This window comes from Blennius ocellaris (assembly GCF_963422515.1).
Source record: "Blennius ocellaris genome assembly, chromosome: 10".
NCBI classification, from domain to species: domain Eukaryota; kingdom Metazoa; phylum Chordata; class Actinopteri; order Blenniiformes; family Blenniidae; genus Blennius; species Blennius ocellaris.
Genome location: NC_137659.1, coordinates 12,909,650 through 12,935,518, shown reverse-complemented (window position 1 = coordinate 12,935,518; position 25,869 = coordinate 12,909,650). Strand labels below are relative to the sequence as shown.

General features: G+C 41.1%; 2 protein-coding genes across 4 annotated transcripts; one reads left to right on the top strand and one right to left on the bottom strand.

The window, feature by feature from the left end:
- Positions 1 to 907: 907 nt before the first annotated feature.
- On the bottom strand, positions 908 to 7,766 carry LOC308135344 (protein zyg-11 homolog). Of its 3 annotated transcripts, XM_080503271.1 has the most exons (15): positions 7,576 to 7,766; positions 7,086 to 7,130; positions 6,965 to 7,004; positions 5,867 to 6,666; positions 5,520 to 5,660; positions 4,063 to 4,239; positions 3,777 to 3,841; positions 3,401 to 3,500; positions 3,104 to 3,154; positions 2,584 to 2,745; positions 2,439 to 2,486; positions 2,122 to 2,322; positions 1,984 to 2,036; positions 1,518 to 1,615; positions 908 to 1,243 (listed from the first exon to the last, which is right to left on the bottom strand). In XM_080503271.1, the coding sequence occupies exons 1-15, from the start codon at positions 7,576 to 7,578 to the stop codon at positions 1,068 to 1,070; spliced, it is 2,160 nt and encodes a 719-aa protein (XP_080359397.1). In that variant the 5' UTR covers positions 7,579 to 7,766; the 3' UTR covers positions 908 to 1,067. The 3 variants fall into 3 exon arrangements, with proteins under 3 accessions (XP_080359397.1, XP_080359395.1, XP_080359396.1); XM_080503269.1 differs by having other exon boundaries at positions 6,965 to 7,130; XM_080503270.1 differs by having other exon boundaries at positions 2,584 to 2,742; positions 6,965 to 7,130.
- A 2,923-nt stretch (positions 7,767 to 10,689) lies between these two features.
- Positions 10,690 to 21,994, top strand: angptl1b (angiopoietin-like 1b). Its single transcript, XM_080503786.1, has 5 exons — positions 10,690 to 10,828; positions 14,147 to 14,985; positions 17,333 to 17,526; positions 18,594 to 18,864; positions 19,940 to 21,994. The coding sequence occupies exons 2-5, from the start codon at positions 14,163 to 14,165 to the stop codon at positions 20,125 to 20,127; spliced, it is 1,476 nt and encodes a 491-aa protein (XP_080359912.1). The 5' UTR covers positions 10,690 to 10,828; positions 14,147 to 14,162; the 3' UTR covers positions 20,128 to 21,994.
- Positions 21,995 to 25,869: the final 3,875 nt, after the last annotated feature.

Below are 25,869 nucleotides of genomic sequence, written 5' to 3'. Positions count from 1 at the left end.
GCCATCTATTCCACGTACACGGCTGACACCAGTGCAAGGTTGCATGCAGCAGGATGGAGTGCAGCCCCTGGAAAGCAGAGCTGCTTTCCCACACCTCTCGTGACTTGAACGTCTCATGGTAACATCACACCATGTTCACTTGACCTTTAATCCTACGGGACCGCCATAGTCAGTTTCATGTTGGCTGGAGGTGAGCTGCTTTTCAAATGCTGACCAGCTACCTCTGCTCTTACTGAACATATATACGTCTCCCACTGGCAGGGAAATTACTAACCAGGCTGAATCACAAGCATGTGAAGCCATATTGTGTAAGATCTTTTTTGAACGACCTCCTGTGTAACAACAATAAAGTGAAGCAGGCGGATTTGGTCCGTAAAAGTGGAACATGATTCATACAAGCTTTGTAATCCACTTTCCAGAAGGAATTATTAATAGGAAAACTTATAATAGACACTCTATCCGGTTATGAGTGGTTCAGACTTCCAGCTGAATTACATAAAATATAATGAAATCAGCATCTAGGATACCAGAGAGAGAGAAAGGAGAATGGGAGCAAGAGGAGGAAGGCAGAGGGGAACAGACACAGCAGATTATTGCTGCTTTGGGATTTTGTCACTTATGACGGATATAGATCAAATGCACTCATCTAGTAACTGAATATTTTACACAAATCACATAAGATATGAGCGACACAGCCCCAAAGCAAAAGCACTGAAGCGCCCTCCAGTGTTCAGATTGAAAATTATACTTGATTTAGTCTTCCCTTAAATTGTTGCATTTACTGAAGCTCAGGCGTCAAGTCCATTTGCAATTTGGATATTTTGTACTAAGTGATCAGGATATCTGCTTTTCAAGTTAATAATGACAAAAATACACCCAAACTCTCCAAGAAAATATACAGCCAACAGTACATAATTTATTTAACATAAATGGAGAGAGCGCTGAAATCAAATGTGATAACTTTCTCTACATGTACTGTTTATACACCTTTGTACTTTATGGATTAGACACATTTTAGATGCAGCTTGTCAAAGACATTAAATCAAAACCAATTTCTTACACTTCTGTCAAGAGTTTCGAGTCTGGCTCTTGAAGGCTCCCGTGAGACTCTGATGCTGCTCTACCAAATGCAATATGCTGTCTGAAAGTCCTCGAACATCGCTGTGTGTGTCGGGATGTGCAGCCAAGGCTTTTAGAAGTTCAATCAGGCCCTCTCTCTCCAGCATGCTGCTGTAATGTGAGGCTAGAGGATGAGAGGAGAGAGGCACTTAGAAGAAGACAAAAAAGGAACAGATGCCAACTTTTAACACCACCTCTATTAATAAACCAGAAGGCCTATCAATCAGGCGCATCATATTAAGTTATACTGAAATATAATGGGGGGAAAAAAAAAAATCTGAGGAGATTTTTTTCAAACTAGCAACTGTGATACCCAGAGTCACCCTAAGATTTACTCCAGAGTTTCCGTATAGTGAAACCAGACAGATCTCCACAGGGGCGTTTTCTTTGTGTCTTACCGTTTTGACTGCAGACCAGATGTATGGCCCAGACCCCCCACAGTTGGACCCCTGAGGGCTGACGCGTCTGAAGCAGAGGGCAAAATGGATGAAATGACCTGAAACACAAACATCGCCAATCAGCTCACGGACAGAGGTGAGTAAGGTGGAACCCTCTATCTATTGTAAGCACATTTAAAATGTCTAGTCACATGTATTACCTACACCAAAATAGCTACAGTAAATATGTGAAAAAGTGGGAAAAAAAGTGTTATGTAAGAACATTACAGCGGCAGAGTACAGTGACTAATTGATAGATAGAATTATAAATAATGTGTTATGCAACATGTACCTTTGATTTCATGTTGCACTTTACAGAAAGAATGACTCAAATAACTTGAAAATAATGGTGTCACCCCCCCCCCCCCCCCCCCCCCCAAAAAAAAAGGAAAAAAAATCTGCTTTGTCCAGTTCTCTTCATTCTCACCTGTAGGATACCATTTCTCTCTCAGGCTGTGTCCAAGTTAGTATGGATTCATGCTGCAGAGAAAGACATGTGCATTGAAATGAGCCGGAGCCACGCTTTATGTGTCGACCACAATGAAGGCATCCAAAATATACACACCAGCTGCTGAATTATGTTGGTGCGGAGTTCTTCATCCAACACCCAGACCTCAGGTCTGGAGGTGATCTGTGCCAAAAGGCCACCTGCAAAGTAACGGACCCCCACCTCCAGCTGGACGTCCTGCAGGAGACCGAGAATATGCTCCAAAAGGTCTTCCTCCATCAGGTCACACTGCAACTCCTCCACCTCCGCTATGTTGTTCTGCAAGAAGCAGAAAAAGGCCACGAAATGCGTTAAATATTGCATTAAGAAAATGTGAGGCAAATGTGATACAACAGATGAAATTTATTTTATGGGGTGATTAAGCTAAGAATTACCAGAAGGCCCAGAACTTTCTGCTGAATGGAAGGTTCATTATAGTACGACTGCAATTTAAAAAGGGGGAGAAGATGAAAGAAAACAGGTAAGTTTTGATCTGTAAGGGGGAATTTTCTGTCTAAAAGTCCCTGACATAGTTTCTACCTCCAGAACCTCCTCGTACAGCTCCAAGCCTTGGCACTCGATGAAGTTGCGGGCTGCAGCGGGCATCTCGTCCGTCAGGTTCCACAGAGCACTCAGCGCAAACTTTAGAGTGGAGTCCACGACACCCACCGTGGCTTTTTGCTGCACGATAGCAAGCAGCTGCTGTTCGAGGCAAGCACAACAAAATAACATGTGGGAGTTGAGAGAAAGAGCCGGCGAAATTAAATGCAGGTGAACTAAAACGCGCGTTTGGAGAAATGCAATGATAAAATATGTGACATTAAATATCGAACAAAAGGGGGGGCGGGGGTGACATTTGGAGAACAGAATAAAAAGATGTGAGAAACTGTTAATTAAATGCGTAAGAGTGAGTCGCTTCAATGGGGGAAAGAAAATCAGCAAGTGAGGAAGGTAAAAGGAGAGACAGGAAGAGAACTAGAAAGACACTCATGCATATCAAGTGTTGAGCCCGGGACTTTGCTCAAGTCTGAAACTGAACACCTCACAATTATTATTGTACCTTCATGATGAAGACGTCCTTGCTGAGCTGCGCGGTCTCCTCTGTAGACAACTGCACATAAAACGAACAGATGAGTGCTTCTTTAAATTTCACCCGCTTTCCGAGATGTCAAGTCGGCGGGGAAAAAAAAGAAAACTGAAATTGGCCACATTTAGCTGCACGAAATGAAACAATAAAGGCAGTTGTCTGAAGAAGTGTCACAAAGGTAAAGGAGATCTCAACAAGTGGGACTATAACAGGTGCCATGCTATTTTCCCTGCGGCGGACTAACGCGCGATAAGTGAGCGGAGTCTTGACCTTGGCCACCAGAATGGAGAGGACAGCCACGGCCATCCTCTGAAGGGTCGGATCCTCGTGGCTGCTCAGCCAGTTAATCACCAGCGTGGCTGCTAAATACCTGAACCATGATCACAGCATTGGAAATAAGGAACACAGTATGACAAAAATACACCAGTTATACAGAGACGAAGCCTTGGGGAAATTTTGAGTTCAGTTCTAAATTTCTAACATCTGGAAGAGGTATTTCTTTTGGCAATTACATTTCAAGAGAAAACACATTTCAGCTGGATTTCAATTTGTTGGAGAAAAAAAAAAAGTGCCACTCTGGTTATTTTGGCTACCGTGAAACCGGGGACTTGAAAGTCATATTACAAGTGAGGGAAAGAAAACGAACTTGTCAAAAGGAACATCCTGAAGGATGTAGTCACTGCACAGTGCCAGCAGACAGTTCTTTTGCACCTGGAGAGATGGAAATAATCATAAATTGAAGAAACATATGGATGTAAGAAAATATATTGATATATATGAGCTACCACAGAGCATGTACAAATAGCCCTGAATGTGGCAGAACGAGGAACCTCAGACAAACGGGAGAGCAACAGAAACCCAATATGTTTTGCTGTTGTGTGGCTCCAGCATACGACTGTGAAATCAGAGACATCCCGAGCGTATCCTCTGACCTGTTGGTGGTTGGGGAAGGTCTTCATGGCGTACAGCAGCTGCGTGACAGTGCAGCTCAGAAGGCTGACAGGCATGGCCTCTGCCAGGTCCTGAGTGGTGAGGTTGAACACACACGCTGTGGCCACCAGGTGGACATGCAGGGACGTGGGGTGGCTCTGCATCCCACTCACCACCAACTGCAGGGAACAAGAAGTCAACGGTACCGTTACGATAGCCTCACAAAAACCCATTTGAAACTGGAGTTGTGGGAACTAGTTTGTCAGCTACTTACACAGACTACTCACCAATCCAGCTCTGCAGATGCGTTGGATTAAAATTGCTATTGTATCTACAGTAAGTGGCCACAGAAATCAAAACAGGATATTTGAGCTTCAGCTGTGACAAGTGTTCAAAATAAAATAAAAACAGCAGTGACTTAGAATAAATCATTACATCCTTCACTTTGTGTCGAGCATGACCCTGGACATAGGAGGGATTCCCAAACATTACCCTTTCCCTTTTTTCTTCATGATATACAAAACAAAAACTGTTATAAACCAGCAATCACCACTGCTCTTAAAAATGACACGACCACTGAAGAGGCTGGCATAAAATCTAACAGATTTATAGTTTATATGGACACTGGTTTAGAAGTGTCTTTACATAAAGGTTTTAAAATCCCACTCTGTTCTAAGGCGCTACTACCACCCAACCGTTTCACAGACAAGAAGATTCATTATTGTACAAAACTTTATGAAATTGTTTGTTTGTGGATAGTGTCGGAGTTTAAACAAGGGATGAACTTTCATCAGTTATACGTCCACATGATGTGATTTTGATGGTTGAATTATATGTTTTCCTCAGTCATTTCTTTAATCCACCAATCTATCTTCTATACTACTTAATCCACTTCAGGGTGGTGGGGTTGCTGGATGTAATCCCAGCGGACTGTGGGTGAAGGTAGAGTACATTCTGGACACGACGCCAGCCCAACACAGGGCAAACACACACACAAGCAACTCCTCGTCACCAATTATCCATACATGCATGTTTGTGGACTGCAGGAATGAAATCGGTGTACTCGGAACATACAAACTCCACACAGAGTCGAGGTGAGAAAGTTTAACCACTATGCTGCTGCAGTTTGCTCAGCACATTATTGTAGTTACTTCCTAACAGTAATTATTGCTATATTGTCATCCAAACCAATGGCTCAGACCTGAAATCTTAAGTGACAGTAGTAATAAACTGTAAAATGTCCATATATTCAATTTACTGTTAGAAGGAAACTTGCAGCATTTTTTTTCGTATTTGAAAATGTAAAACTTGTTTTGCATATTGCTTGGAATTAATTTTTTCTCCCTGTAATCACTCCCATGTCATTTATCACCGAAGAAAACCAATGAGGTGTTACGCAGTACTGTGTGATGTGCCGACTGGCATGAATGCAATCGGGGGAGGCACCGGACCGCAGCACCTTCAGCATGTCTGGTTGTGGCTTGTTGGTGTCGGTGGTTAGATTGTAGAGATGGACGAGGGCCTCTCGTATGAAACACTCCCGCTCTCTGTACCTTGTGAGAGCCTCGCACACCTGGTCCTCATTAGCGTCTCCAGTTACCTGAACACAAACAGCAGATCGGCACTGTCAAGACAAATCGGAAATGCAGCGACCATGATCAGAACGTACACAAAGTCTTCAAGTAAACAATAATACGAAACAGACAATAATCAGGCTCAGATGCCTGCTTGTATTGTATTCCCATGATGTCCTGACATTTTCCACAAACTGCATTCCTGTTGCTATGCCATGGAGTTGATCCTTACTTTTAGGTTTCTCTGTGAAGAAAGAGCATCGCAGGAGCTAACCCCAGTGGCCAGCAAACCCATGAAAAGCAGACCCGTCCTGGACTCCACAAAGGATGCAATTGCTGCTTCGCTGACTGTCCTCCGCCCAGACAAATCCAGAGAAACAAGTGAAGGGAGGACCTGGGGACTCCCCTCCAGAAGCTGCCGCACCATCTCGTCTCCATCTTTCCCATCACTGTCATCCCCAGCAAAGTGGTCGTCTGAGAAGTCCAGATGCCTGAGAGCATCAAGACGGCTAAAGACAAAGAGCAGCCTGGCAGGCGACATATCCAGCTGCCGCAGCTTGTGAGCGATTAGAGATCTCAGGGTGTTTTTGCACCCGAGAAGGGCAGTGAGTTTCGAAATAGCCGTGCAGGAAATATCTAGTGTCTCCAGGTGAGGGAGATTACCAATATCTTCAAAGACGGCATCGCTTATATCGGTGTTGGAAAGGTTGAGTGCCCTGAGGCCCTGGAGTGAGCTGAAGCCAATACGGGTCACACCGGCCTCCTTCAGGGAATCCCAATCCATTCGTAGCCCGCTCAGGGACAACCTCTGCAGGCCAGACCTGCACTCCGGGTTGGAGGACAAGCCTGAGACAACGTCAGCCCCACTTATACCCCCAGAGACCCAGGAGGCATCCAGTTCCAGAAGTCGGTGTGGACAGATGGCCAGGCGGAAAGCTTCGGCAGACACTGGACAGCCGCGGACCGAGGCCCTGCGGAGGCGCAGTTCTTTGCAGTTTTGGAAAATCCCAACACTTGTGTCATTCAGTATACCTGGTGGAAGAAACAGTCAATGGAGGGTTTTGTTGGAGAAAAAATAAGCAATTTAGTCACACCAATGTTCGTGGAATAAATGACCACCCCCCCTTTTTTTTCTCAACTCAGTGCAAAGTTTCTTTTTAGTACACCAACGACATTAATTCTAAGGTCATGACAGTTTGAATTACTTTTGCTTGTGAAGGAAACCTCCCAAAATGGTTTACATCAACCTATGGTTTCAGTGTTGAAGCAAATTTTTCTGCCATCAGTTGGTAGCTTTACTTTTTATTTATTTTTGGTCTTCCTGACCTACCTTTCTTCGCCATTTTATGCAGGAGCTGATCGGCGATCTCCTGTGGGAAAAGCGGAGCCCAGATGAGGTTCATGGAGCCATCCGCACGCGCGGAGCACAGAGTATCCAAGCTGCTGCACACCTGAGCCAAGCAGAGGTCAGAGAGCGCCTGGGGACCCTCAGCATCCTGCAACACATCACCACCACATGACTGCACTTCAAAGAGCTGCCTGTCACAGGTACATCGGGGATCAGCCTGAGAGCTGCAACCACACAACTTAAAAATTAAAAATAAATAAATAAATAAATGGAACACGGCTTTGATGTTATCCTGGAATTATGGTTTTAGAGGTGTTTGTTTACATGTAAAATATTCATCAACTGACAGTCGCCTCTCGGTTCAAAAGACGCACAGTGACACAGGATCTCTCACTCTGCAGGAGGCTAATTTTATCCACAGCACATAAGCAAAGCCCGTCTAAATCACCTAATCCAACCGCTCCCTGTAGGGCAAAGTGGACAAAAGCAACTGCGACTTCAGCGTATGACAGCGGGTCTGTCACCAGGACAAGGCGTGCAAGGAAAGAGAGGCACGGCGCTATCTCGTAAAGAGGCACGGAGGTCAAACTCACCATGTTTGAAAAGTGAAATAAAGCGAAATCTAAACAAACAGCCGCGACATGTCATTTAAAAAAAATGCTTAACACACACGGCCGCATCATCATATTGATTACAGATCACGTCCCTTCATTTAAATCACAGAAAAATAAAATAATACACAAAAAGAAGAGTTCCTCTGTTTTGCTTGAAGTCGCGCGGCTGATCCTCAAGCGTCAAGTATCACCCTCGCGCTTCCTATTGGTCCGTGTACGTGACGTCATCACGAGTTCTTCCTCTTTCATTACCCCAAAAATATTTTTTAACCTGTTTTATTTCTCTATTGGAATAGATTTGTTGATGAAAAAAGTTTGACTCCTCCCCAATAGGTATTTCATTAGAAATAAAGTCATTGAAACAACTTTTAAACGTATCCATAAAACGTATCCTGCTAAAACGTTTATGAAAGACAGATTTGAGAAAGATACCGCTGTAAAATATAGCTTTTGTAATGAATGCTCTGAAATAATTATTCCTTCATTATGAGCTTTCCTGACTGTAAAATTATTTTGGCAGGAACTGTGTGACTTCAGCTGTGTTAGGTGTTGTTAGAAATTAAGTAATAAAAAAAAAAAATCTACCTGTCAAGGATTGAAACAATGCAATAGCAACACATGCCGCACTGAAGTTTGGAAATAAAGTGTTTAGGAGGGATTGACAACGAGCAATGGATTAAATAGAGAAAAGTGATCATTTGTTCCTAAATGTTTATATTTCTGTGAATGAAGAAGGATGTCTGTACTCAGAAGTGGTGTCAACAGAATTAGGGCCAGGACACAGTTAAAAGGGCAAAAGACAAAAACGATCCCCTTTATAGTCATAGTGCAGGGGTATCTAACAAATTGATACGAGGAACTAAAAGCAGTATGACACTGCTGTTGAAATGTGACATTTATCAGTGACGGTGGCCTGCAATTGTTCAATTTTTGTTTCTTTTGAAAAGAATACAAAAAGTCTTAAAGATTGATAGAGTGTGGGGTCTCCTTTATACAATCTGTCACTACCCTGTTCAGCGCCACAAGATCTTTCACACTACGTTTTAAAGTTAAAGTTTTCCTTCTTGCTTTGGCAGTGAATGTTTGGGTTTGTCTATGCAGATTTATCCTTGTACAGAGTTCAAGAATAGAAATCTGTTTTCACTTTCATGTGGCAAAGGGGGAAAGTTTCTCTGTCGCCATTGAAAATAAAGTTCAGAAACTGGTCTGGGTCCAATTCAACATTAAGAAGTTTGACAAAGAAGCTTGGCACCTGCAGTGTTTCAACACTGAGAATGAACATTGCAGTGAAGTTTGGGAAGTCTACTGAATTCCGCAAATGAAGGATATTTTCCACATCGAGTCGATAATTTCTAATGAGACAGAAGGATTGTAGATGTTATTTATATATATATATCAATTTTTTTTAATAAAATGCTGAAACACTATTTGTTCTTCATTCTGTGAAGACTCTCAGTTATTCGGGTATTGGTCTGCTGTGGTTCAGTTGATAGAGGCAGTTGCCTTTCATTTGCGAGGTTTGATTTCTGTCCTTGAGCAAGGCAGTGAACCCTAAATTGCTCCCAATGGATTGATCGAGCTCCTCCATGCCACCACTGATGTGAATGGGTGAATGTCACTGATATTGTATGGTGCTCTGGCAAAAGCTCTATATAAGTGAAATACTTTTACCATTTTCCAGATATAGAATTGACATTAGTCATAATGTTGAAAAAAGTTGAAGTAAAAACATTTTAAGCACAACTTAAACAATGTGTTCGGTTGTGCTATTCGAGCCTTCCTTTTAAAGAAAAGAAGTTACCACTTAATAGCAAGATAAAATAAGTGGTAAATTATGTGGTAAATGGGTTGACTAAATGGGTTAGTATTTGGTAAATAATTTGTGTAATAGCACAAATTGTTTTGCATAATTGAAGCACTGTTGTGTACCGTTTGTCGTAGAGCTTTCTTTCCGCACCTGAATGTTTTTAAAGCATTAAAGCTTGTAAGGGAAGAAACACAATTTCGGAGAAACATAACAAAACAGTACCTGAAACCTATTGTTCTTTTTTTATTTCCAGATCTACCATATTTAATTTAGACGACCCTGGTTATATACAACCACCCACCACACAGTCGCTCAATCACACTCATGCTTACATATGATCTCACAATGTGTCAGATTGAAATGCGAACACTAACACTTCTACATTATTAATGCTGTATCTTGATTGCTCATAAGAAAACTGTCCTCCCACATGCTGAAGTATGTCTCCCCACACAGAGGATCTCCATGCTTCAAAGCCTGCGCTTCCTCCTCAATCCCAAACATTCAGCTCAGGGGCCGTGCGCTTTGTCAGCTAGCCCTGAGCATATTGTCCTCATAACCAAATAAACACAGCTGCCAACAGCTCTTGGATGGCTAAACACACACACACACACACACACACACACACACACACACACACACACACACACACACACACACACACACACACACACACACACACACACACACACACACACACACACACACACACACACACACACACACACACACACACACACAATAAATGCAAGAGGAACGCATCCAAAAAAACACTCTTGTTATTATGGTGGAAGTTCTTGGATCACCAGAATCACTCAGTCATTAGATTGAAGCTGATAGGAAACACATTTGTGAGGAGGAGCAACTACTGTTGTATGAATGAAGCTGACAGTTGAGCCTGTGAGTGTACGGCAAAAGAAAAAGAGTCCGCCAACTTCTTCAAGCTTGACTGACATACTTCTTCCTTGAGGGACAGAAAATAGAAACATGTCAACAAAATCTGAAAAGAATGAAAAGATAGACTGATCTGAGTTCCCTTTCAACTCTCTCACTCCCTGCCAATCAGATTCATAATAAGTTTTTTTTGTTTTTTTTTATTTATATAGTGAAAGTTCATATAAACAGGAGGCTTTCTTTTCTTCCTAAACCTTGTGTGACATCAGAGGAGGAAGGCAGGGCCAAGTCTTGCTTGTGCTCGAACTACAGGGGGAAATCACACCATCTAGCCTGCCTCTTTCTGTACTTGGACCACCCTCCACTGTTCTCTCCTGCATTTGCTGGTGTCACAGCAGAGTGTGTTGGCCTTCATTCTCAATGAGAGCAAAGGCAGAGTGAGAGTGAGGAAACCAGAATGAAGAGCATGAACCTACTGAGCAGACGCCACTGAGACACTTCTTGGACCGCTGACTGAAGTCACCGAAACAGGTGAGCTTTTGTTTTTATGTTCCTTTGATCAGTTCACGTGCTTACGGCAGCTTGAACTGCAAGTATGTCTGTTGTTTTGATGTGCCATTAAAAATGTTGAAACTTCTTATGCTGGATGTTTTCCTTGCTGGTCATGTAGATTTAAAAATGTAATTTGATGTGATGAAAATCCATTGGCAGAGCTTTGGTTTTGTTTTTGTTTTGTTTTTTTAACAAAAAGGATTACGCTCTTGAGCTCGTCACTGGTTCCTTATAAGAAACTGGCAATACTGGCTGAGCACACGATATGTAAGGCTAATGTAAACCTGTTGGTGAAAGTCACAGTGTACAAAGCTCATGGATCATGTCGTCTCCTCAGCAGATGGGCCTAATCAGTGGCACCATGAGTATAACTTGTGGGCTAATTGGCACATTCCTACATTTCTTTTGGCAGCAAAACCACAGCAAAGCTCGACTGGAAAAGGAGTAAATTCACAATTGGCAATGCATGCATTCTTTCTGTTGAATTACACAGTGGAAAGAAACCAGCGGACTCATACTTTATCCTGTGTTCTAAAGGGGTTTATTTTTTGTGGCTCTTCATGGAAAAGAAAGCCTTATAAATGTAGAAGCTTCCTAGTAGACGGTTGAAGCTCAATGGTGGCACTTTTAGTCGGATTGGCAGAGTCCCCCTGTTCCTCTGGGTTGGGAAAACTGGCGACCACAAAGTTTGACCTGTGTACAGTGAGGACTGTATTAATATAGGTGACGTGGTTGGATCAAGTCAGGTCTGGCTCTGTGCAAGGAAAGGAGAAGAAAAATTATCCTTTCAATAAGTCAATAACCAAAAAAAAGACGGCTGCTGGCCACGTTGATGAAGAGCAGCAGGGTGTGAACGACAGAGAGAAACCTGGTGGTAATAACTACTGAGATGGCTTTCGCAGCCCTGGCCGAGGAGCCTCTGTGTAAACACTGTCACTGCTGTCAGGCTGCAGCCTGTGAGATTCACATTGTGGACTTGGAGACGGGCAGACGTGCCAATTGCTGAGACTGAGCTATGAAAGGGAGGCCACCTGTGATTAAAGAAAGTAAAGCAAAAGCATTCTCACGGTAGTAATAGCTGACAACAGTGCAAAGGTGTCTCTGAGGTCTGACATATGGCCCATTTACTTTTAAGGGCTATTGCTTTCACATGATTTATAATATATGAGAAGCTAAATTAGAGCGAAACTTCGTGCTGCATAACAATATGGCTGTAAAATGTTCATTAGCCTCAGATACTTTCTTCCTATCAATAGGTTATTGTCCTACATAAATATACAATACTAATTTCTCTTGAGGCGAGCATATTTTTTTCATCTGATAGAGATACAGTGGAACTATTCTGCTACAGCAGCAGTTTGAACTCAGGCAATGCCCTGGGATTTATCCCTTTTGCTGTGGTCAGGACTCCTCAGTGCAACTAAACATCAAGATGAGACCACAGAAATGAGCTCAAGCCCAGGTTCTCTTTGCTTTGGAATGACTTGATTCTGCATCTGTTAAAATTCTTTGTGGATTTGTTTTGAAGAGCACCAACGTGAAGCGGGTCAGATTATGTGCCCATCAGACTTGTTATTGGAAAGTTACCCAACCTTCCTGGTCAATTCCCCGAGCCTGCCCTTTGGTTGGATTTGCCTTGACTGCCAAATTCAGTAGGTTCATTAATTGTAGCTTCACTTCCTGATCCAAATGTTGCTTGTGTCTGGAAGGAAGCAGCTTGTGCTTAACAAGCACCCATCCTTATTGTTTTCTTTGTGCTGACAAAGCCAATAAAGTCCAAACACAAGCATTCATTATAAGAAAAATACATTCCAGACAACATTGCTCATAAACCAGTGCTCCCTGTTACCCCAGTGGCTCCTCGTAAACATCCGTTTCTGTTGTTTGCCACCAATCTCTGATTTATGGGCTCGTACCAGCCAAGTAGAAACTGCAATTGGACCTAAATTACAACCACCTGTGAGCTGATGTCATTTTTGCTCATTAGTGAAATATGCATTGCCACAACTCATGATTCCACCAATGACGCATCGACTTCATTTGCTTCACGGTATGTTTCTTTTTCCTACAATTCTCTACGTGACACAGAGGGCATTTGACTTCCTAATTTTGCACACACGTCATTGAAAGTCTTAGTGGTCTAACACATGAGGTACAGAAAAAATTAAAAACAGATCCCAACATGTGCACACACCCGGACACCTGATACAGACATGGCAAGGAGCCCATGAGGGAATGTATTGAAAATCTGAGTTAAGATAACAGATTTGTGGTGAGTGGGCGGAACTACTGCTACTCCAGCACGATCATACCGGGAGGCACGTCTCGCCAAGGGCAGGCCTGTCTGGAGTTCTTGGCGTACACATCCAACTGTATCTGTGCCAAGCGCTGCTACTTTTCACTTCACATCTTAATGCTGCTTTACTTAATAATTAACCAGGAGGCTAATACCGAGTCTTATGGGGAACTCTTTCATGAATCGTGCCAACAATTTCTCTTTGATTATTTAAGTTTAGCAAGACAAAGCAGTTATACTGGATTAAAGTGGATTATAACTGAACAGAATACATCGGCAGAAAACACAAGAGCATAGATTTTTCGTAAAGTGAACTCGACTACTAAATGTGACAAAAACGTGACTGCACTCTCAGATTTTGGATGTTTGTATAACAGTCAGGTAGAACATAGGTGACGCTACAGGTCTGCGCAATTGAGTGTTGCGTTATAAGCCACACATGCGCATATGTTCAAACTCAAAAATGTAGTATTGCATCAATGGTGGGCTTAATGTAGGGATCTCCTGGACTCCTTCCTATTAGCTCATCAGCGTATACCAAATTGTGTGACAATCCATCCAAAGGGTCATGTTTTGATGTTTCTATGTATACTTCCAAGGTGCAACATTCACCTAACAGAATAACATTGATAATCAAAGTCATCAACAATTGAGTGACTGTTACACTGAACTACACTTGATAATTACTGCTCAGGCCTCTGTCTATCCTATGTTTGTGTGCTATGAATGTTTCACTGTGGGTTTTTTTTTTTTACAATCTTGTAACTTCTGCAAGACAAATTACACTTCAAGGGACAAATAATAAAGGTGAAGTAAAGCTACAGACTTCAAGGGCATGATAAGAATTTACACATTTAATAGGAATAAGTGGGTTTGAGGAAGAGTGGGTAATCTATGGCATGTAATTCGGAAGGAACTGATTCAGGGTTTTCATGTAAAATGTGGAATAACACTGGTCTTATCCTTTATGTTTGCTGTGCACTTCTGTTTCCTTTTTTTAGATTTCCAACTTGTTTGATGGCTAAGAGAGGAGGAACCATGGGACCTGGAATGTGGAACCTATTTCTTCTGTTTGTTCTGTCTCTCTGGAGTAACAGCCAAGCTTTCACCAAGAACCCTATCCTCTCCCGGATACGTAGGGCTCCAGAGGCCAACGGAGAAAACAAGAAGTGCTCCTACACCTTTCTGGTCCCAGAGCAGAAGATCACAGGCCCCATCTGTGCCGCCCGCGGTTACTCAACTGACAAGGACCGAGTGACGCGTCTGGATGTGGCCTCGGTGCGTGACCTTCTGTCAAAGCAGCGTCGTGAGATGGAAACTTTGAAGCTGGTTGTGGACGTGGATGGCAACTTGGTAAATGAGATGAAGCTGTTGAGGAAAGAGAGCAGAAACATGAATTCGAGAGTCACCCAGCTGTACATGCAGCTGCTGCACGAGATCATCAGGAAAAGAGACAACTCACTTGAACTGGCTCAGCTGGAGACACGCGTCCTCAATGCCACCACGGAGTCACTCCGCCTGGCCTCCAGATACAGAGAACTGGAGGCCAAATATTCAGCCCTGTCTGCAGTAGTGAACAACCAGTCGGTGTTGATTGGAGCCCTGGAGGAGCGTTGTATGCAGGTGTACAGCAGCGGGCAGGAACGTCCACCCATGGGGCCTCCACTTGTGCAGGTGGTTCCTGAGAACATTCCAGTCAGTGTGCCACGTTTCACCAACGAGATCCAGACGGACAACAACCGAGGGTTTCCTCGAGAACGGGGCTCTCGATCAGGACCCACGCCCACAGGCGAGACTCTGGAGGTCCAGAAACCACCCGAGAGAAACTTCAGTACCGAAGGTGAGTCAGAAAGAATCAGTTAGAAAATGATCCATCCATCCATCCATCCATGGCAGCAGATACCCTGGACAGGTCATCAAACACACAATCCCACATCCACACATTTACACAGTTTTCACAGTCTAAGAATCATCAATTGACCTCAAGTGCATTGTTTTATACTGAGGGAGGAAACTGGAGTACCCGAAGAATACCCATATACACAGGAAGTAAATGCAAACTCCTCATAGAAAAGCTGGCCCTCAGTACATATTTCAGCTGGCAATATTCATCCTCTGAAGAGAGATCACTAATCATGTGGCCAGTGTTTTCATGAAGATAACCGCTAAGGAACAACATTCATAGTTGTCCATTCAGCCATTTATTCATACATACATCCGTTTGTTGTTATTTCTTAATGCAATTCTGTCATCCAACTTGAAAATGCAACACAGTCGTAGTGAGCGTGAACCCCACATTCATCAAGCAGGCATTAACTTTGCCGGCCAACCATAACAAAACAAAAATCTCTGACTTTAAAAGCAGCTGCAGGTGGGCCAGTGGCCTCATTTTCAAAGGTTAAAGATTTGCAAATTCAGCTGGAACTCTGCTCCCCGCTCCACAGAATGAACAAATACCAGGGTGGAAATATAAATGTGGTAATGTCTGAATTGAGGCAAGGGACTTCAAGCAAAGCAAAGAAAGACCCAACCGGCATGATTCTGCTAATCGACAGAATTTCCTGACAGCGTGAGATCACGTTTGCCCAAGAATAATAAAGTGTGTAGGATTTCAGGGCATTCAGGATCTTATGAGACTTTTCCATTGCATGTGGGATGTTGACAGAATGCAGACATGGCATGGTAAGGATCCTACAAACCACAAAGTAGCAGCAACTCTCATATACTTTGTGAAGGGGCCCTTACATTATTATTATTATTATTATTATTATTATTATTATTATTATTATTATTATTATTATTATTATTATTATTATTATTATTATTATTATTATTATCATTATCATTATCATTATCATTATCATTATTATTATTATTATTATTATTATTATTATATAACAATTTGGGCTGGCAAGTCATCAATATATTTGTCTTTAACTCAAATAAATTACCGTAGTGTCTTAATACAGTGACTAAATATCTTTTTTCTTTTTCCAAGCTCAGTAAATCTGTATCATGTCACCTTGCTGCAGAATGTCTCAGCAGGATATGCACCATCTCAGAACAATTAGCCACATACTGTAGTGAACTTACAGGAACAGTCTGTTGCCATTACTGCCAAGTCTAGACTTACGTGGAAAAAACATGTGTTTCTCATTTATCTCTCAGCTTCTGGGATTCTTTCCCTTGTTTATTGGTTTATCCTATTTGTTTGCCATGCGTTGAGTCAATGTTATTTTTTTGTAGAAATGTGAACTCATGGATGTTGTCTCGTGTTATAACAAGTTACTAAATTTAGTCAAGTAAAATGAAAATATATTCAATTATGTCAAGTGATAATCAAACCGAGTTGGCTTTTTTGCTGCATAAATGCATAATTTGCAAAGAATACATGAATACATATTCCCAATATAGTCTTACCTCAAGCTAACAGGTAATTTGCTGTTTTTATGCTTCTCTCATACAACAACAAAAAGACACCAGTATTGTGTTGTTAGGCTGTTTGTGCTTCTCATTAATGCAAAGACTCAGTAACAGCTTGAGGTGTTTTCTTTCTTCTTTTTTTTTATTTTTTTTTTTTATTTAGGAAGCTCATTCACTCTCGATTAGATTTTGGTGGTCGGAGTTAAAAGTTCAAGGTCCCTGTGACTGCTTGCTCATTTTCATGAATATAATACCTCTGGTAAACCTCAAGGGAATGCGCTCTTGTTTTGCACAAATGCTCAGCTTGATGGACTGTAGTATTTGAGTGAAACAAAAAAATAAGCTATGACGTTTTTGTTGTCACATTGGTTCCATTATACTTAGAAGTTCATTTAAAAGGATAGAATCCTCATGGTTTTCATCTTCACTTGTTTCTGCTCATGAAAAATGCTATTTTATGCTGCACTTCTTAATTCAGTTTGGTGCATCATAACAACTGGGCTGGAGTTAAATGAAACACCAGACATTCAATCCTGCTCGAAGCTAATTCGCCAAGCTTAGGTTTCATTGGCTATCCAAACATCTTACAAAGTTGTTTTTTCTTTTTTTAAATGTTTACAATTTGTGAGTATTTACCAAAGCACTTTATCCTCTCTGATTATTTTATTTCTAAGAAATTGTGTTTGTGTTTGTGCTCTTTGATATCCATCTGGACCCGTTTTCTTTTACTGCCTGATTACCGCTCATATTGTGCTCTCCTACAGGCCCTTTCAGAGACTGTCTCGGGGCACAGGAGGCTGGCCACGGCAGCAATGGCATGTACCTGATCAAACCAGATGAAACAGACCGGCCAATACAGGTCTGGTGTGAACAGAATATGGACAACGGAGGCTGGACCGTTATCCAGAGCAGGAGAGACGGCTCAGTTAACTTCTTCAGGAACTGGGATAGCTACAAGGTGATGACAATGAGCCCTTCCTGCCTCGTCTCTCTCTTTCCTTTTCTCGCTTGAGTTGATCTCAGAATACTATCCCAACAGTGGTGCAGTTATATTGCCCATCAAGAGGAACCATCTGGGGTCTTTGGTACAATTTCCTGAATTTAAATCCTTGTGTTTTCACTGACTGTAAAATATAACGCCCTGTCAGCAGCACTGCTCAAGCTCTTTGAGATTCCCATTATGAAACATTAGATCCCCCACCAGGAAGGTATGTTCCACAGCTCAATCTTCGGCATTTCTTTCCGAAACCACCACGGCTATGGTGCCTTCCTGGACGGATGGCTGGTTGGCTCGCGCCACCACACTGTACTGAGCCTTCTCATCATCGCTCTGTGAGAATGAGGTGGAGTATATCACTGCTGGCAGCCTCTGCAATCCTCTGTTCCATTCAGCCCAGCCAGTTTTGTGCATTTGTGGCTGCAAGTCAAATTATTCCCCTCAACATTGATTTGCCTCCACGCTGTACCACAAAGCCACCAAGTGCACACACTCAAACAGAGGACACCGCGGAGGAGGCCCCGAAATGAAACCCGACATCGTTCATCATTTGCTGGCTCGCCCAACTACGGTAATCCACAATCAGAAACCTCAACCTCCTCTTCCAAGTGAAGTGTTCTGGAGGCGCAAGGCCAGACGTAGATGGTTCGTGGTTTTTCAACACAAGTACCAGGCCGGTTTTGCCATTAGCTCAGATCCAAGAAATCTGTGGGGTTTGCTCTGTGAACCGGCAACCTGAGGATAAATGCCTATTTTCCAGCAGAAACTCTGCAACATGTCTGTCTGAGGAATTTTAAAGACGATGTGGCTTTTTGTATTTGGCAACAATGTTTTCTTCTTTTGAAGTTGAAAGGCTTTTTCTTTTTGTTAACATCACGACCGCGACCAAATTGTCATGAAAAGAGAAATTTCCATAATTGTCTGTTCAAAGACCAATAATAATGTCTTCCACTTAATAAGCAGTGTTCAGAGCATTTCTATAAATATATTTTATTGTTTAAATTGTTTTAATCTTCTGTTTGACTCAGAGCGGCTTCGGAAACATAGACGGAGAATATTGGCTTGGCCTGGAAGGCATCTACAAGCTGGGGAGGCAGGGAGATTACAAACTACTGGTGGAGCTAGAGGACTGGATGGGCAAGAAAGTGTATGCTCAGTACAACAGCTTCCACCTGGAGCCAGAGAGCGAGGGCTACCGTCTGCGGCTGGGCATCTACCAAGGCAATGCTGGGGACTCACTCACCAGCCACAACGGCAAACAGTTTACCACTCTGGATCGAGACAAAGATGTCTTCTCAGGTAATTGAAATCAGCATTACTTTCCGTGAGAGTGGGAGTGCAGTCCTCCTTGGAGTTCAGTATTTCATATAGACATTTGAATTTTCACTGTCATTATTCTGCCTTCAAATGATTACATTCTGCAGTGATTCGTACCAGTTATAGAAGGAAAGATTCAATGCTTGCAACAAGACTTTTTGAATGATAGATTTGTCACAGTTATTTCACAAAAATCCTGAATAAAAACATAAATTACTTCTGTTTATTGTTTTATATATGTAACGTATTTAGTGCATATTCATATTGTAATTTCTGGTGGCACATTGGGATAATTCTTGACTTTGACCATGAGGGACCAGAGAAAGACTCCTGATTATGGCAGGAAGGGCATGCTGCATGAAAACTAACCAAGTCTACAGTGCAAAGACTTGCTTGCTTGTTAGTATTTATTTATCCCATTTAAATATTTGGGTGTCATGCAATTCATGGCTTATGATTTATATTAAGGTCCATACTCAGTAAGTTCACAAATTTCCAGATCAGTCAGAAACTAAAACTGGATTCACTTCCAAACTGACCCTAAGCTTATAATGGTGGCATTGTATTTGTTATTAGCCAAAGAAACTAAAATCAACCCACTGAACAGTAGAACCTCTGATGAGCGGACACTTTAGAGCGCCCACCCTGTACTGGGGGAGACACATATTTATCTGTTAACACACCTTAATGAGCGGACAACCTGCCGAACGCGAACAACGGACAGGCAATCAAGTTTCCAGGGTAACAATCGCATGTTTGTTGATTTTAATTTATTCTTTTTGTCACCAGACCAAATTTACACCATAATTGTTGTTTCTTCGATTCCACTTTTGATTATAGCTATAACAAAGGTGCAACTTGACTCAACATGACAATAGTTGGGGAAAGAAAGTTGTAGGCGAGGAATAAGTCGGCAATATTGTTCTTTAAAAAAAAATTACATTTAATGAAAAATGTATGCAATATGTTGATGTTCTCTCTTTTGAAAGAAACAAAATATTCATCAAGCTAATCTTCCTCCTCTTGTTTTTTTGCTTTTTTTCCCCCCCGATCTTAGGTAACTGTGCCCATTTCCACAAAGGAGGCTGGTGGTACAACGCCTGTGGCCAGGCCAATCTCAATGGTGTCTGGTACGCCGGAGGTGTTTATCGCAGCAAATTCCAGGATGGAATCTTCTGGGCTGACTATGGCGGAGGTTTCTACTCCATGAAGGCTGTCCGCATGATGATCAGGCCGATCGACTGAGAAGATACTGTTATTCACTCTGGCAGTAGCTACAAAGGCCAGGTCAAAGTTAAACCTCACACGTATTTGATCATGACCGTATCTGGTTGTTCCTTGATGGAAGAACCTCAACAGTGAAGATTTCCAACCAGCAATAGTGACTTGAACTGCCTCCTGTAACAAAGGCGGACTTTGTGTGGACACTGTTCTTTTCGTATTTTAGTAGAAACACATATAGGGGGATTTGGAGGTATAACTATTTATAGTGGGCTATACAGCTCCAGTAACCACCCAATATGTATTAGGTTGAAGGAAAATTGGGAGTAACTGCCAACACTAAGCAGGTGAGTGATTGAGAAAGAAAAGATTTGGTTTCCCTCATTATAACTTAACGTGATGTATTGGGGGAGCAACATTCTCAAAGAACTTCAGTGGTACAATTTAATAACCAACCTTCAGTGTCACAAGATCAAATTACCGCTTTTTCTACCTCGCCAAGATAAATGTCTGGTGGAAACTTTCATATGTTCTATTTAACTTGCTATATTTTCTGGGATTTGTAAAATATATGTTGTTAGTACTTGTATAGATTTATTGAGACTCTGTATCAAAAAGCCAACACAGCAACAACGTTGGAGTTGGCACATTTTATCGCACAAAAAGCCAAAATTATTTTAATTTATATACCTACACTTACAAAGACCTGAATTCCATCTGTTAAAATACTTTCAACAAGTACTGATGACCAGAAAAGATAATTTATGTCTATAATTAAGTTATCATAACAGTGAAAAGGGCCAGGTGTCCTTAGGGAACAGTAAATGATCCTATAGAAAAAAGGGCTAATTTCCTCCTTGGTATATGTACATGACAATCATTCTCAGCGTGTGCTTACACATATGGAAATTTCTGTTGTATGTTTTTCTCATTTGGCTGTTCATTACATTTAAGTATGACTTCATGAAATACAAGTATTATAGTTGAACAAAAGCTGGGACTGCACATTGTTTAGAACCAAAAAATATGCTGGCCAAGCATGTTGAGACTTTTGAGCCTTGGGACAGACGACGAGAAGCACATTTCTGAAAACCAGACAGGATGGAGAAAGAAGGAGAGAGGAGAGTGGGGAGGGGATGAACTGTATGGAAGTGGTCCAAATTTCCAAGTTATTCTTTCCACGTTACCCCCACCACCCCAATCTTCCTTTCAAATACACAGAAAAGTACATTCTTTCCACAGAAACGTGCTTGAACTGTATGTTTTCATAAAAAAAAAAAAAAAAAAGTTTCTTTCATTGACAAAGTCTGCGTTTCTTCCCTCCTGCAATCACCAACATGGATGGAAAACAGCATAATTGAGGAGAAATGAAAACAAAGGAAGAAAAGAGAGATGAACCAGTGGGTGTGCTTTGAACAACAACAACAACAACACAGCATCCATATCACACATGAAAGACAAACAGCCTTCAGTCTGTGACCCCAGAAATGACGAGTTTTCTCCAGTTGGTTTTCTTTCTTTAATTTTCTTACTGACCACAATGGTCCCCACACCCATGTATTTAAAAGACTTACAAAGCAAAAAAAAAACATAAAACAGGCATGCTGGACATGAAAACATGTTTATGGACATGTAAAAAGCAGCAACTTATAAAAATGGAGTTATACTCTTGAAATTAATAAGCAATAAAACTTGAAACTGATGAGTCACACGACTTGGCAGGGCTTTATTATACAGTAGCTTTAGTCTATGGAGAATATGTTGGGTCACTTCAGGGGGAAATCCTGTTTATCAGGTTTTAACATGGTTGTTTGTTTTGTTTTTTTTACTTTGCTGCGCTGATTTACATTGTTGGACTTGTTTTTGCTAATATTAAATGTGCATTCCAGTCTTTGTGGTGTGAGTCATGCCGTCAATGCACTTGATTCAAAATAATATTTTTAGTCATCACAGAAAGAGATTCAAAGGAGATTTTCCCACTGAACTCTTGAGTCATTTGTTTTTACTGCTACAACTGCGTGTGTGAATGTGCCCAGTTGTGTAAGCTTTGAGTTAAATGTGAAAGAAATCATGAGCAGACAGACAAATGCATCACAAAGACCTTCTTCTCTTCTTCAAGTGGTTACACATTTCTGTGCATGACTGGATGAAAGCAAGTCGTCAACTCAAATCTCACCGCCTGAACTACACAACAGTATTTTTTTTTTATTCAGCATCATCTATGCCTTTTGTTCCAGAGCATGTCAAAGAACAGTTCATTCTTCTGGATATAAATTTGGTCTCACCATATTCTGTACACTCCTTTTGACTCAAGAGACTGTCATCATTATTGAAATCGTCTTGGTATGTGTATTGTTGTTCGGGATTAGGTTTACTTTTGTTTTCTTTTTTTTTTTTTCTTTTTTTTTTTTAAGTAAGAGCCAAGATTTTTATTTTTCTTGCAAAGCAATGATACATTAGTTATCCTGAAACCAAAGCTGAAAGTACTATTCTCACAAATGTTCTCCATACTTAACATAAAAGAATAATGACATGTTCTAGGAACATGCAATGTGGCACATGTTAAGAGCCAGTAGACAATCGGCTTATGTTGGCAATAACAAAGGAAGCAAAAGGTCAGTGAGGTCTTTACAAAGTTTTAAAAATTCACTTCAGTAGCACCATCAAAATGATCTGCAAGTTGTTGGTTATTATTTCCTCATGGAAACACAGACAAAGAATATTCCTATTTTGATTCTGTGCATGGAGCCTCTCTTTCTATAGTCTGTATGTTGTTGATGTGGTTTTTATTCAGGACGAGTGACCTCTCCAGGGTGTACCCTACCTTTACCCAAGTACTCAACTCCCTCCCATCCCAAGTGCTAGAGAAAAGGATGTATGTATGTATGTATGTATGTATGTATGTATGTATGTATGTATGTATGTATGTATGTATGTATGTATGTATGTATGTATGTATGTATGTATGTATGTATGTATGTATGTATGTATGTATGTATGTATGTATGTATGTATGTATGTATGTATGTATGTATGGATACAAACAGATCTTAAAAGTTAAGCAACATTACTAAGATGATCATGTTATGTTTGCAGAGAATGAATTACTTTTAACTAGTTACAAACTGCAATGTTAAAGATGTAATGCCAACTAATCGAACTCACTGACTAAAAGGTTTGAACAATTTGGACAGTGTCCGAGAAGCTTTATGTGGTTTTAGTGTAATGTAAAGGTTCAGTATTTGAATGTCAAGTCAACTGTATAAAAAAATTATAAAGGTGGCCCGTAGAACTCTGTGTGGTACACTGGCTGTAACACAAATAAACATGACTTGTCATACAGTTAGACATTAAGGTATGCTTTAAAGTCTGCACCTTTCATTCATACATGAGTGTTCTAGGAATAACATGCACAACTAGATTAGGATTGGGATGGTGGGCCAACCTCACATGCATTCATAGTTTAAAATGTCATGAGTGCATTTCCTTAATTTTAATGCCCAGTGTCTCTGCTTAATCATGGATATGAAACAGCATGACGAGCATTCCTCTTGTCAACAAATCTGGTTCTAAATGTTCTAGTCACCCCACATGAGGGTGAGCAGAAACAGAAATCTCACTGTGTCCAGGATACACACCGAATCGTCATATTTGAAGCTTCCTTAAGGGAAATACAGACATGCCAATTAACCCACAGAAACCAAATTCTGGCCAATCCACTTGCTGATGACCTCCTTGGCTCCAGCTGTGTGGTCTTTTGGGAATTGCTGCAGATTTCTCAGGTGAAAGTCTCAACTGACACCCAGAGAAACTTCACAGTCTGTGGGTTTCACCACCAGGCTTGAAAAATTGTCTGGACATGTTGCCAGTGTTTGCTAAAAGAACATCTGGAGTGTGACTCATTTACCGTCAAAAGCTCAGTTAATGTCAATAGTGTCAAGCAAATCGACAGAGAGGATGTCGGCCTTTGTTCTTTTAAGAACTGACCACTTTTACCCCAACTGGGACAGCAAAACAACTCCATGACCAATTATTTTCTTTAGTGCTATGTTCATGTGAAGCTTAACAGACACTTATTTGAAATGTAGTAGCTTTTCTAAAGAGTTCTGGGTAGGCTCACTTTCTATGAGACAGCTTCATAGTTTTCCACTCACTCATGCTGATTAAAAATAGTCACGAGAGTGATATCGTATTCATCTTTAAGTACGAAAAAAGAAAATAAAAAAGATATTTGTTTTCAGGTCATTTTTTGTTTAACCAAAATATGTGAATCAGAGAACCAACACAAGCCAGAAATAATAAACAAAGGCAACATTTCAGTCATGAGAGGTGCACTCTTTGAGATTCAGTTGCTTATTAATAGGCATTTGGTCTGTTAAATACATCTATCAGTGACCTAATTTTCAGATTGTTTTCACCGTTGTTGTAGTTGGCGTGACATGTATGTTTATTCATACCTCCTTACCTTTATTTACATTTATTCATACCTCAAACCTTCACCTAATCAAAAATATTTCCATGTAATGACACATGAACTCAGAACACTGTGGAGTCGGCATTACTTACCTAACTGAGGACCCACGGGAGGCCGCAGTGGGATTTAACTCTTCGTGTTCTGGCTATATGCTTCCACTTATTGAGATGAATGGCATGAGTCAAGGAGGTCTGTTTAAGGCTTCTTGACCACCTGGGGAGACAGAGCCAGAGAGCGATCACCCTGACTACTCCAATATTTTTCCACCATAGTTAAAACAGTGAAAAACAAAAAGGGCCCCCTGCTTATACTTGTTGGAGAGAGCTATGAGCCTAAGAGCCACAAAAGATAACAAAGGGAACCACAGAAATGCTACACAGCCAGTCTAATGGAGAAGTGGGCTTAGAACTTAGACGGCTGTATTTAGGAGATAGAAAGAAGACAGTGTCTTTTAATAACTCATAAGCATGCAGAGGTTGCAGTTTATACTTTATGTTCCACAGTATGGATTTCACTTGTGAAAATGAAACTGTAAAGAAAATACTTTACTGAGCAGGTTTATCCAATTTAAACATGTCAGATCTTGACAGATGTTTACTCTTCATGCTGGAACGACGTTATAGAGAACGTTAAAAGTAACAGCTACTTGTGGAGTTGTGTAACCCAAAACATTTTCTTTAGATTAATGAACTGTACATTGCGAAGCATCAAATAGCTGTAAATTGAGGACAAACTAAAATTGCTGTAACCTTTTTGGCAACATTTGCAACACCGTTTCCTTTCCGCTAAATGCAGTAACTTTATTATGGACTACTTCGTTCACATCTGCTCAGGTTTCAGTTCCATGTTCACTTTTTTTGATAAAAACAGCTGAATCTGAAAAAAATACATAAATTACAAAACAGCGAGGTAAAAAAAAATAGTGCATGCTTTCTTTATCATAGACTTAAATGTATCTTCTTGTATGCTGTATGGTCAGAACTTGTAATTTATTCAAAGGACCAAGCTCATCTTTGTACTGTGTTGGCCTGAACCAAATAGACCTGCTTCAAACAGGCTAAATCCATTTCGCCATCTAGTGGTCGTATTGTTTCACTACCAAAACATATTCTCTAATTCATAAACCATCCATCTATCACCAGCCTGAATAAACTTTACCCGACGGAGCTGTGTTTCACATCTCTGGTCCTGAGCATACACTATCCTTCATTATTTAGATTTCTTTTAATCCTGAACATATCTCATAAAAAGTAACACATTATTACTGGGTATGACGCTGCTACAAAATCAGA

What these genes read in the sequence shown, in the direction of transcription:
- LOC308135344 (XM_080503269.1), bottom strand. An exon ending in CACAACCAGACATGCTGAAG is followed by an intron (nt 4,240 to 5,519) that starts GTGCTGCGGTCC and finishes TGTTCCCTGCAG; the next exon opens with TTGGTGGTGAGTGGGATGCA. An exon ending in AGGACGTCTTCATCATGAAG is followed by an intron (nt 2,746 to 3,103) that starts GTACAATAATAA and finishes TGCCTCGAACAG; the next exon opens with CAGCTGCTTGCTATCGTGCA.
- angptl1b (XM_080503786.1), top strand. Translation starts at nt 14,163, where the DNA reads ATGGCTAAGAGAGGAGGAACCATGGGACCTGGAATGTGGAACCTATTT. An exon ending in GAGAAACTTCAGTACCGAAG is followed by an intron (nt 14,986 to 17,332) that starts GTGAGTCAGAAA and finishes GCTCTCCTACAG; the next exon opens with GCCCTTTCAGAGACTGTCTC. An exon ending in GGAACTGGGATAGCTACAAG is followed by an intron (nt 17,527 to 18,593) that starts GTGATGACAATG and finishes TGTTTGACTCAG; the next exon opens with AGCGGCTTCGGAAACATAGA.